General features: G+C 41.7%; 1 protein-coding gene across 1 annotated transcript in view; it reads right to left on the bottom strand.

Annotated features, from left to right (window-relative positions):
• Window positions 1-1,447: 1,447 nt before the first annotated feature.
• The window catches only part of Thor (eukaryotic translation initiation factor 4E binding protein thor), a 29,381-nt gene continuing 17,926 nt past the window's right edge, over window positions 1,448-12,902 (bottom strand). Inside the window, exon 3 of the mRNA XM_045727917.2 lies at window positions 1,448-2,799. Coding sequence (XP_045583873.1) covers window positions 2,762-2,799 — 38 coding nt within the window. The 3' untranslated portion in view covers window positions 1,448-2,761. The remainder of the gene's footprint in view (window positions 2,800-12,902) is intronic.

Here is a 12,902-nt window from a genome sequence, read left to right as displayed (position 1 = left end):
GCCAAGACTGAACATCGAACATACTGCCTCAGCCATCATTGAAACATACCTTAAGTGGGCCTATTGGTCTGTGACACTTTACTTCACTTTCAGTTATATATTCTGCTGCTTCAGCTATTCTGTACAGGTATTCACTACTACTCTGTCTTTGAAAATGTTGATAATGAATAAAATGCATCTCTTTGCATCAGCCCATGATAAAGTAATTATCAAAAGAAGGCACCAAACCAGAAAGGCTATGTAGCACCACCAAATGTGCAGAATAATCAGAGGGTGCTAAATATCACCATGGATGCCAATACGAGAGAACAAAAATGCACAAGGCGAACGATATCAAAAGCATTCAATTCACCAAGAATTCTATTGAGGGACAAGTGACCGCGAGAGACGGTCGGAAAGCAAGACACACTAGAAGTCAGGACATTCATCAAGGATATGTACAACTGTAAGAGGGACAATGCAATTTGGACAATAAGGAGCAGGGCAGCACTCCATTAAGTGACCGTGAGTTAAGCGAGTATGGCAAAGACGCAACCTTGCCAGAGCCGTTTCCCACCGCCAGTTACGGTGGTAGGAGGAAGACCACGGGGACACACTACGCTTAAGAGAATGCAGTTTGTTACAAACAAGCCTGCCAACGGGCAAGGATTTAGAAATGAATAACCGGGTAAAAGTCAGAATAAGGAATACCTTTATGGGAGATGGGACAAAAGCGGATAGCTTCCCTAGCGGCAGCATCCGCACGCTCATTTAAAGTAACACCAATATGGCTGGGAACCCAGCAAAACTACCGATTTAAATTTACTGGAGAAGCTCATGATAAAACTGTAAAATGAACTTTAGTTACTTTTTCCAACTTCATTCTGAAGTGAAGAACAAGCATATTCATGCTAGAATCATTTTGACCTGACTTTTGTCATTCAATAACATGTATCTTTAAGTAATTAGAACCTACAATTAAGACTGCTACCAAAATACAGGTACAGTACTTATGTGCAAGATAGGATGAATGAATGGGTGTGATAGGATGAATGAATGGGTGTAGTTTTTAATATTCATTTCCTAAACTGTTCCTGTATCTTCAGGCTGATCACTTATCATGAATAGTAAATAGTAATAATCAAGAAATATCATAAGCAGAACTAGTACAGACCAAGGTTGAATTAGCCTCAGATTATTTCTAATAAAATTCCTTACAAGAGCATGCTGTACTTTATTACAATATATATTATAATATTCCAATTATCTGAAAATGGCTTATAAATAAAAACAATCTGGCTGCCTTCAGATTATGTGCCACATCCCTCTCAATCCAAATTTTAATTCAAAGCCCTCTAAAATTCCCAGTCAATTTAGCATTAAGGCCGAGATGAGCTTCCTTTTTTTAAACATGTTAATAATGTAGATAGAGCACAGTAACATATACATTGGATAAAAAAATAAAATATTAATGTTAAAATTTTTAATGAGAATTTTTATATTTTGAACATTTAGTTTCCATATTTAATGCCCTGTCCTAATTGATGCTCAAAACTCACTGGTATAAAGTTAACTGAAGACAATCGTACACTTTACAGTTCATGTCTCAGAATGTGCATCACAGAACACTTCAAATTCATGGGCAATATTTTGGTAGCAGTCCTCATTATAAAATGCTACATAGAATTAATGGCTAGATATGGCACTTGTTAGCCAATAAAATATTTTAATAATTTCAAGTTTAAAAAACATATATTGCATAAATGGAAGAGGAAAATTGAGTTACACTCACTATCCTCTACTTTTAGTTGTAAATTACACAGCACAGAAATCATACTCTCACACTTCCCTCAAAATTTATCACCAAAAACTTACAATAACACCAATGTTAAATCTATGATTTTTTAACAATGTGAACAATTTGTTCCCCAAAAGTCAAATATATAATACAGTCCTTCACAGGTCCATGTATTTTTTTTACCAATATAATTTATATGTACTATATGTACTAGCTGAAAACTTTAAACAATCAAATCATACCAATATCTGAAGAAAATTTTTTAAGGTAGAGGATAAACATTTTTGGATAAACAAAGCACAACACACATTTCACTGAATACAGGCAATAATTCTTGGCACTAAGCAAAACCAGTTTTCTTGGAAGAAAATGTATAAAAATCATTTTTACAAATTGCACTTCAGTCCCTGATGATGGCATAATATAACAAATATTAACAAAGTCCATCGTTCTGGTAACTGTGAAATACGAAACGTTCTATATTATTTCCTGTGCTAATTTCTACTACATTTGTTCATACCCTACACACACTATGTTGATTTGGCCACTTCAGACTCACTGGAAGGGATCCTCTTTCTACACAATAAGAAATTTTGAGGATAACTTATTAGGGCTGACATGTGTTGCTGTTGAGCGATATCTGAGCGAGTGAAACTTTGCTCACTTTATGCGGGTATGACCCTGTTGATACGTCGAGCGTTGCTGGTTAGCCGAGTAACCATCTATGAGAACCTGACCTCATCATCACCATGGAAATCCAAGGAAGGGGCAGGTAAAAATCTCACAAAAAGGCAGACTACCCAGGTATGAATGGCGACTGAAACGTTAGGCAGGCAGCCATGCAAACAATTCAGACATGAGCAACAATTGGGCGCAAGCCTAAGGATTTGTACAGCAGCTTCCTTTGAAACTGATCAGCTCGACTTCTGTACAAACACTGGGTTGGGCGGAGACCTGGTGATGCTGGGGCCAGGAAGACTTAGTTTAAAGGTCCATTTCAAACTGGTCACATTCAGCATGTTCTGCAAGAAATGGAAAACAAATAATTGAAATGTAAATATATAATTCTTTCCACATTCAAATACTGGTAGATGAAGTATTGAGATCGCTGACTTAATGGGTTATGTTGCTTTCTGAACTAATATTTCAAGATAAAGTTATTGAGAATACTTTAAAAAGGTATACTTTAGTAATGTCTGGCATACATTCTATATCATTTAATGATTCAATCATTTTGGAACTTGCCAATATCGATAAAAATGGACAGCGTTAATATTACAACAAGACTATAATCTCGTACTACATTTATTTTATTCTAATTTCACTCTACAGTATCTTAGTATTTACATTAATAAAAGAAAATGAGTGTACATGTGGGCACATGTTCACAGATATACACATCTGAGATGTGTATATCTGATATACACATCTGAGATGTCAGATGTCAGATGTGTATATATCAGATATACACATCTGAGATGTCAATGAGATAATCCTTTCCCTGAAAACCAAGTCTGGTGCCCTTGAGGAGATACCAACTTTAATCTACAAAAAAGCCTCCAGATCTTTAGCCCCTGCTATTGCTTTGCTCTTCAACAAGTCACTTGAACTCCAAACCTTTCCAGATATTCTAAAAAAAGCGAGAGTAACGCCTGTCCACAAATGTGGTGATCTCACAGATGTTAACAACTACAGACCTATATCAATCCTGCCAAACTTGTCAAAAATTTTTGAAAAACTAATCTATAAGCAGCTTTACTCATATCTAGCCAAACTCAATATACTTAGCCCTTGCCAATATGGCTTCAGGCCCAAAAAAAGCACTAACGATGCACTTATTAGTATGCTTAACTCGATTCATACAGCTCTTGATAAAAATGAGTTCCCTGTTGGGTTACTTGTGGACCTGCGTAAAGCTTTCGATACTGTCAACCACCAAAACCTTCTTCTTAAATTACATCATTATGGTGTCAGAGGACACTCCCTACAATACCTCAAATCCTACCTTACTGACAGGCTCCAATGTGTTTCTGTGAATAATACAATTTCTCCCACCCTACCCATCAACATTGGTGTTCCCCAGGGCAGCATACTTGGCCCTCTCCTCTCTTTCTCATCTACATTAATGACCTTCCAAATGCCTCCCAACACCTCAAACCAATCCTATTTGCTGACGACACAACCTTCATTTACTCCAGTCCTGATCCCCTTGCTCTAAATGCCACAGTAAATACTGAGCTAAATAAAGTCCATCTGTGGCTAACTGCCAACAAACTCACCCTTAACATTGACAAAACTTTCTATATTCTGTTTGGCAATAAATCCTCTAATCAAATAAATCTCAAAATAAACAATACCCAAATTTGTAACAAATTAGATGGCAAATTCCTTGGCATTCTCATTGACCACAAGCTGAATTTCCAGGGACACATTCTAAACATATCAAAAAAAGTTTCAAAAACTGTGGGCATTCTTTCTAAGATCAGATATTATGTACCATGCCCTGCCCTGGTGACTCTCTATTACTCCCTTATCTATCCATATCTCAACTATGGTATTTGTGCTTGGGACTCTACTACCCAAAATCACTTACGTCCTCTAATTACTCAACACAAAGCTGCTATTAGGACAATATCCAATTCTGGCCCCAGACATCACTCGGTACCCCTACTCAAATCCCTGAATATGTTAGACATTAAGTCACTGCACATTCTCTCATGTGTACTATACATATATAAAACGCTAAACTGTAATGCCAATCCTGATCTCAAAAGCTTCATAGAAGGTTGTAACAGAACCCATGAGCACCACACCAGAAATAAATACAGTTTTGATATTCCTAGAGTACGACTTAATCAAACCAGAAATGCTCTACAAATCAAGGGGCCCAGAATGTGGAATGACCTTCCCAACCATGTTAAAGACAGTACCTCTCTCAACCAGTTTAAGTTAAAAACGAAGCTATACCTAATAAATTCCCTGTAACCTACCTTACCCCTCTATTGTCAACCCATGTATGTTTTTTGTATTTTTTTTTTGTTTTTCAAATCAACGCTGTTTTAATGTAATTTTCTGTAATAATTTGTAATTGTATTTGTGCTGTTTTTTCAACAATGTTCCCCCCTCTTTTACCTCTATTTTTATTTGTACTCAATGCATTTTTTTCTTTTTACCCATTAGTTTTAAGCTTTAGTCAGTAGTGTTTTTTCCTGCCCGAAACGCTTTGCGTAATAGTGGCTTTAGGCATTGTATGTACTAGCTCTTATCTATAAAGCCAACAAACTTTGTAAAATCTCCTTATGTATGTACCTTTGCCTAAATAAAAAATTATTATTATTATTATTATTATTATTACATATGTACATGTGCTCACAAATGTGTACATTCTTTCAAGGATACACATTCATGAGCAAGTGAGGCCACATTCAAGCAATGTAAAGTAATTACATTCAATTTTCAGGTTTTTAGGTGCTGGGCCAAGCATTGGATCTAGTTTACTCATACAGCACTGGAGCAAAAGTATTAGAGGCTTCAAATTGCAATTATTTACCTACCAACTGGTCTGATGTTGGCAAGTTCTTTACATGTTACACTGATTAGCCTCAGGATAAATCCTTAACTTCAACATCTTTACTCATTCAAAATCACAGAACCTTACAAATGTTATTTTAAGGTTCAATACTACATTGGAACCTAGGGGTAATGAACGTCCTTTACAAATTTTTCAGGTTACAAGCTCAATTTCTTCGTAACACTTTAATCAGTTTACGAGCTTTTCCCCGCTTTGCGAGTTTGTTGATACACGTATGGGTCGACCGAGTGCATGGTTCCGGGTGGCACAGGCGACCGCGCTTTCATTTATAAGTGTCACCCGCCTAGTGACGATCAAACTTGAATATTATATTTGGTAGGACAACAGGATGGATAGTGGGGTAACTGGATGGATGGATAGTTGGGGGACTGGATGGGTGGGTGGATGGATGGTAGGGTGGGTGGCAATGGAAAAATGGTGGGGAGGACTAGATGGGTGCTCCTGACAGCCGAGTAGACAGCGCTTCGGATTCGTAGTCCTGAGGTTCCGGGTTCGCTCCCCGGTGGAGGCAGAGACAAATGGGCAAAAAGTTTTTGCTCCTGATGCCTGTTACCTAGCAGTAAATAGGTACCTGGGAGTTAGACAGCTGCTATGGGCTGCTTCCTCGGGGGGTGTGTGTAACAAAAAAAAAAAAAAAAAAAGCCTGGTCGAGGACCAAGCCGCGGGGACGCTAAGCCCCGAAATCATCTCAAGATAACCTCAAGATATGGATGGTGGGGGGATTGGATGGATGGATGGGTGGGTGGGTGGTGGGGGACTGGATGGATGGATGGATGGATGGATGGATGGTACCTGCTTACCTGCTTGATGGGGGGTTCTGGGAGTTCTACTCCTCAAGCCCGGCCCGAGGTAAGGCTCGACTTGTGAGAGTTTGGTCCTCCAGGCTGTTGCCCGCAGGCCCACATACCCACCACAGCCCGGCTGGTCCGGCACTCCTTGGAGGAAACTATCTAGTTTCCTCTTGAAGATGTCCACGGTTGTTCCGGCAATATTTCTTTTGCTCGCTGGGAGGATGTTGAAGAACCCTGGACCTCTGATGTTTATACAGTGTTCTCTGATTGTGCCTGTGGCACCTCTGCTCTTCACTGGTTCTATTCTGCATTTTCTTCCATATCGTTCACTCCAGTACGCTGTTATTTTACTGTGTAGATTTGGGACTTGGCCCTCCAGTATTTTCCATATTGGGAAAATCCACCCACCCCTCGATGGGTGACTGGATGGGTGGATGGTGGGGGGACTGGATGGATGGTGGGGGGACTGGATGGATGGGTGGGTTGGTGGATGGATGGATGGTGGGGGGACTGGATGGATGGGTGGGTTGGTGGATGGATGGATGGTGGGGGGACTGGATGGATGGGTGGGTTGGTGGATGGATGGATGGTGGGAGGACTGGATGGATGGGTGGGTTGGTGGATGGATGGATGGTGGGAGGACTGGATGGATGGGTGGGTTGGTGGATGGATGGATGGTGGGAGGACTGGATGGATGGGTGGGTTGGTGGATGGATGGATGGTGGGAGGACTGGATGGATGGGTGGGTTGGTGGATGGATGGATGGTGGGAGGACTGGATGGATGGGTGGGTTGGTGGATGGATGGATGGTGGGAGGACTGGATGGATGGGTGGGTTGGTGGATGGATGGATGGTGGGAGGACTGGATGGATGGGTGGGTTGGTGGATGGATGGATGGTGGGAGGACTGGATGGATGGGTGGGTTGGTGGATGGATGGATGGTGGGAGGACTGGATGGATGGGTGGGTTGGTGGATGGATGGATGGTGGGAGGACTGGATGGATGGGTGGGTTGGTGGATGGATGGATGGTGGGAGGACTGGATGGATGGGTGGGTTGGTGGATGGATGGATGGTGGGAGGACTGGATGGATGGGTGGGTTGGTGGATGGATGGATGGTGGGAGGACTGGATGGATGGGTGGGTTGGTGGATGGATGGATGGTGGGAGGACTGGATGGATGGGTGGGTTGGTGGATGGATGGATGGTGGGAGGACTGGATGGATGGGTGGGTTGGTGGATGGATGGATGGTGGGAGGACTGGATGGATGGGTGGGTTGGTGGATGGATGGATGGTGGGAGGACTGGATGGATGGGTGGGTTGGTGGATGGATGGATGGTGGGAGGACTGGATGGATGGGTGGGTTGGTGGATGGATGGATGGTGGGAGGACTGGATGGATGGGTGGGTTGGTGGATGGATGGATGGTGGGAGGACTAGATGGATGGGTGGGTTGGTGGATGGATGGATGGTGGGAGGACTGGATGGATGGGTGGGTTGGTGGATGGATGGATGGTGGGAGGACTGGATGGATGGGTGGGTTGGTGGATGGATGGATGGAGGGAGGACTGGATGGATGGGTGGGTTGGTGGATGGATGGATGGTGGGAGGACTGGATGGATGGGTGGGTTGGTGGATGGATGGATGGTGGGAGGACTGGATGGATGGGTGGGTTGGTGGATGGATGGATGGTGGGAGGACTGGATGGATGGGTGGGTTGGTGGATGGATGGATGGTGGGAGGACTGGATGGATGGGTGGGTTGGTGGATGGATGGATGGTGGGAGGACTGGATGGATGGGTGGGTTGGTGGATGGATGGATGGTGGGAGGACTGGATGGATGGGTGGGTTGGTGGATGGATGGATGGTGGGAGGACTGGATGGATGGGTGGGTTGGTGGATGGATGGATGGTGGGAGGACTGGATGGATGGGTGGGTTGGTGGATGGATGGATGGTGGGAGGACTGGATGGATGGGTGGGTTAGTGGATGGATGGATGGTGGGAGGACTGGATGGATGGGTGGGTTGGTGGATGGATGGTGGGAGGACTGGATGGAGGTGGGAGGACTGGATGGATGGGTGGGTTGGTGGATGGATGGTGGGAGGACTGGATGGATGGGTGGGTTGGTGGATGGATAGATGGATGTGTAGCGAGCAAACAATACACTCGCTCCAACCTCTCATTAGCTTAATGGCGTAACTCATTAGCACTAATTACAAAGCTATAATCTTTTCCCTAATTACAGTGAACATTCCTTTCACACTTCCAATCTATTGGAGGATGACGAGATGAGGTGTGGTCCAATCATACAAGCAATCGAGAAGCAATTAAGCGACAATATAATTTCCACTGATTCAGTTAACTTCAGTACCGGCACTTCGGAGTTACCACACATCTTCAACCTCAAGAATGTAGCACTCTGTGTGTACAGTTCTAACCAACCCAAAGACGCTACAGCTTCGACACAGAGCAGACTACGACCACATTGAGTGGGTGGGTAGCAGGGGGGGGAGAAGGGGGGGGGAGAAGGGGGGGGAGAAGGGGGGGGAGAAGGGGGGGAGAAGGGGGGGGGGGGTCAGGAGACAGTGGATGGGCAGATGAGTAGTAGGACAGGTGGTCAGAATGGGTGGGTCGGTATCAGAGGCGGTGGCGTGAGTAGGCGAGCCTCCGACTAGGACTAACACAGGAGCTGGTCACCCCCAGTCCCTTCTTTCAAATGTGTGAAAGGAAAATCTGGAACCAGTGATGCAGATATAAAAACATTTAAGATGGACTGGGGATGGTCTCACTTCCTCCCCCACCTTCTCCTCACCCTTCCCATACACAAACACCGCTCGTCCCTCCTCACCGTCTCCCATACGCCAACATGTCTTCAGTAAAGTACAGCTAAATATTCACTTATTTTATTTATGATTAATATTTATACCCGATTGTTTTGCGTATGAAAAATATGAATAGTATTCTGTATAAAATGTATTTTTAAGTTAATATTTTCGGGCGTGTGGAATGGATTAATTCAATTTACATTATTTCTTATGGGAAAACGCGTTCCAGGTTGCGAATTTTTCGTTTACAAGTCATCTCTGGGAACGGATTAAATTAAAAAGCCAAGGTACTACTGTACATAGTACAGGAAGCATGAAGGAACTAATGAAACAAAATGAGATATGGAAAATATAATGGGGAAAATTTGAAGAAGTAGACAGATATAGACAAGAATGAAGAGAAACTATACAAGCTAGCCAAAACAGAGCTAGGCAAGGACTTTCTAAAAGAAAATTCTTGGGTCAACTCAACTGCAAGAAGTCACTATAGGATTGAAGAAATTGTAACGAGAGATACGAAAACAATGCACTAGTTATAAGAGCAACAATGGAGTATGTTTGGAAATTAAAAACAGAAATGAGCAGTCAGGAACTGACATTACAGGCAATTACAAAAAAACCTGGTTACCAGCAGTAAATTGGTGCAGAACACAATAAACAGAAGTCTATGATAATTTTTGGACGTCTGGAAAAGGAGATACCATTCAGGTTGGACAGAGCAGCAAAAAATTTGTTATTTAAAAATAGTAGTTTAGGACAAGGCCTCTTCCGGGGACTAGGCAAATACGTAAAAGTCAAGATTTGCCAATTAAGGGGTGACTTTTAATGAATTAAAGCAAATGACAAAAATGCTAAGGAATGCCAAGAAGTTGCAAAATGATAAAGGTGGGAAACAATGGCCATTTAGATGAGAATTTTCAAAGGAAGACAGAAGCCAAAATGAACCTTGAAGCAAAACATTTAATTGAGGATAGGAATGAAGAAGAAATAAATGTTTTTCTACAAGGTAAGAGATTGGGAAGCAGACAAGATGGCACATGAAAGCAAACCAACAAAATCCTTAGAATAAAGGGAAGTGAAAGGCAAAGGAGGAAACATGTTTCTGAAAATGGTGTACACTGTATTAATATAGATATTGTAAAGTAAAATATAATAGAGTTGAATGATACAGTATAATATAGCTTAAGATGCCCGATATCGTTGCACTAGCAGAGATGAAATTAGAAGATAAAATTTTAAAGGAGGTGGTATTTCTAAGGGGCTATGCTATTTGGAGATGTGACAAAAATTTGAAGAGGTTGGTGAAGGAATAACTCAAGTCAAGAGAATTAATACTTGACAATCCTTGGGAAGTTGACATAATGGCACTGGAGATCTGCTATTAAAATGATAAATTGATAATCATTATTGCCTACAGTCCACCAGCAAGCTCCACATGGACTAAGAAGGGGCTAGATGACAAGAGAGCGCCTTATAATGATCATCAGAGATTATTGTAAAAGCAGATCAAGATAAATTACAATTGTTAATACTTGTTAACTTCAATTTGACTTCAAAAGACTGGGAAGCATATGAAGTACAGTATTGGGAAAAAAAAAGGACATCCATTAATAATCTTCAACACAAAACACAGCTAATATTGCTGCTGTTCTTATACTAACCAATTAACCCATACTAATACAAATGATTTTAATCACCCATGCCAATAATATTAGGCTTGGAGCATTTTCCCGGAGAAAAAACGAGAAATAATTGCCACGTCACCAACACTGAATTCACCAGCTAACATTATAGTGAATTCTTCCTAAAAATCAGTCTCTGGACTGCAAATATCAAGAACATTTTCTTGGAGCAGACATAATTATAAGCACTAAAATAAATATAAACCCTCTTTCCACTTCTTTATATTTTGACCAAACCACACACTAAAAAGTGAAGGGACAACAATGTTTCGGTCCGTCTTGGACCATTCTCGACCAAAACGTCGTTGTCCCTTCACTTTCTAGTGTGGTTTGGTCAACATATTTCAGCCACGTTATTGTCTGCACTTTTTTATAAACTGCATTGGGAGGAAATGCCCGGTGCGAAGAAGAAGAAGTAGCCATTTTCCAACCCACAACGGAAAACATGTCGTGCTGATCTCCCAAATAATTGTGCTCAGCAAGTCCTTTTCGTGGAATTGTACACATAAATCGACTCCATCGTATCTAAGGGAAGGTATTGTATCCATACAGTGTACATAAATATCACATGAGCTCTTTAATTATTCTGTAATTTACTGTTTACGGTTATGCCATAGGAAAACCCCAAATCCAAGGGTGAGCAATAATGCTAGTGCATCTGGCCTTGAACCAGTGAGGGAGGCAGTCGCCGACTAACTGTGTGTGTGGGGCAACGTCTTGTTGCCTGAACCCCCCATACCAGCCTAGTTGTACAGTTATGGTGAATAAATCATGTAGATGCTTATATATATAATGTCTGTATATAGTGAATAAAAGTAAAAACAGTATGGTGGGAGAAGAATCTTGGCTAGTGAGGTGTTGTTAAGGAAGGGAGTGGCGGCCAGAGGCTTGCTGGCTGGTGTGGTGACCCCCTCCTCGTTGCTTTTTGACTCATCATACCAACTTAGTGGTTCGTTATGGTGAACAAAACATGCAGATACTTATATATAACCTGTCTTTATAGTGTAATAACAGCAAAACTATTTGTTTATTGCTTTATGAACATAATTGAATCGGTAATATGCACACCATAATTTTGAGTATAGCGATGGTTCACACATTTTATTATGTAAATATATCACACTACATACTATTGAATAATATTACTGAAAAAACTAAGAAAAAATCAGACATTGTAATAATTAGGTAATAATCTTTTAGTGGCAACTCCTGCCTGACAGCCCTGGCGGAGCTGACCACCTCCGACAATTGCTCTGTCAACGCCTTTTTTTTTTTGCCAGACTTTCCCACCCTATTGCGGCCAAAATATGCCACCTACGATTTTTTATTATTTTTCCCGTGATCAGGGAACACAAATGAGCATTTTTTTTAAGCAAAATTTTTTTATAATTTTTGTTTATTTCTTGCACCTGGGCGTGTTGCAGGCAATGATTGCAAGAGCAGCCCAGGGTTTGATCTCCACTTCATTCAACCCAAGCCATCAACATTCACAAACACCTCATGTATATAACAATGCTCCATCAACAATGATCATCAAGATAGCAAGTGAATCGGGACCTCACTTTTTGGCAAGTATGAACAAAATACTGTACAGACGAATTTATGCTATGAACTGGCTGATTTTCCCCCTAGATTTACATTCTACTTTTATGAACATAACAGGTTAACTGATGGGTCTCAGCCCTGAGGGGTTCACTAGTCCCCTTCAACTCAAGAGGCCTTGTTTTATCATCAGGTAGGCACATTCAAGCTATCAGCAAAATTACAAAATGTCTTTTTGAGATATTGGATCATCGACTTGAGAATGGTCCAGGACGGACCGAAACGTCGTCGTCCCTTCAACTTCTAGTGTGTGGCCTGGTCAACATTGGATCAAAATACAAGTAATGTGTGTCAATATCTGCAAGCAGCAAACCCAAGAAATAACGTGTTATGATGTTGATTGCGATGGGAATAGAGCACTTTACGGGGATGGGAAACGGTGCTCTTCAACTCGCTCAAATTCATAGTTTTTTTGCTGAACCCCTGGGCTGCTCTTGTGATTATAGCCTGCAACATGCCCAGGCGCAAGAAATAAACAAAAAATAATAATAAAATTCCTCTTATTAAAGTGTTCATTTTTGTTCCCCGAACACCGGGGGGGGGGGGGGGAATCGTAGGCGACATATTTTGGCCGCAATAAGGTGATCAAGTCTGGCAAAATTGAGGCGTTGACAGAGCAATCGTCGGAGGCTGT

The sequence above is a fragment of the Procambarus clarkii genome, chromosome 80 (assembly GCF_040958095.1).
Source record: "Procambarus clarkii isolate CNS0578487 chromosome 80, FALCON_Pclarkii_2.0, whole genome shotgun sequence".
Lineage (NCBI taxonomy): Eukaryota > Metazoa > Arthropoda > Malacostraca > Decapoda > Cambaridae > Procambarus > Procambarus clarkii.
The sequence above is the reverse complement of the archived record's forward strand: the minus strand, read 5'-3'. Positions and strand labels throughout refer to the sequence as shown.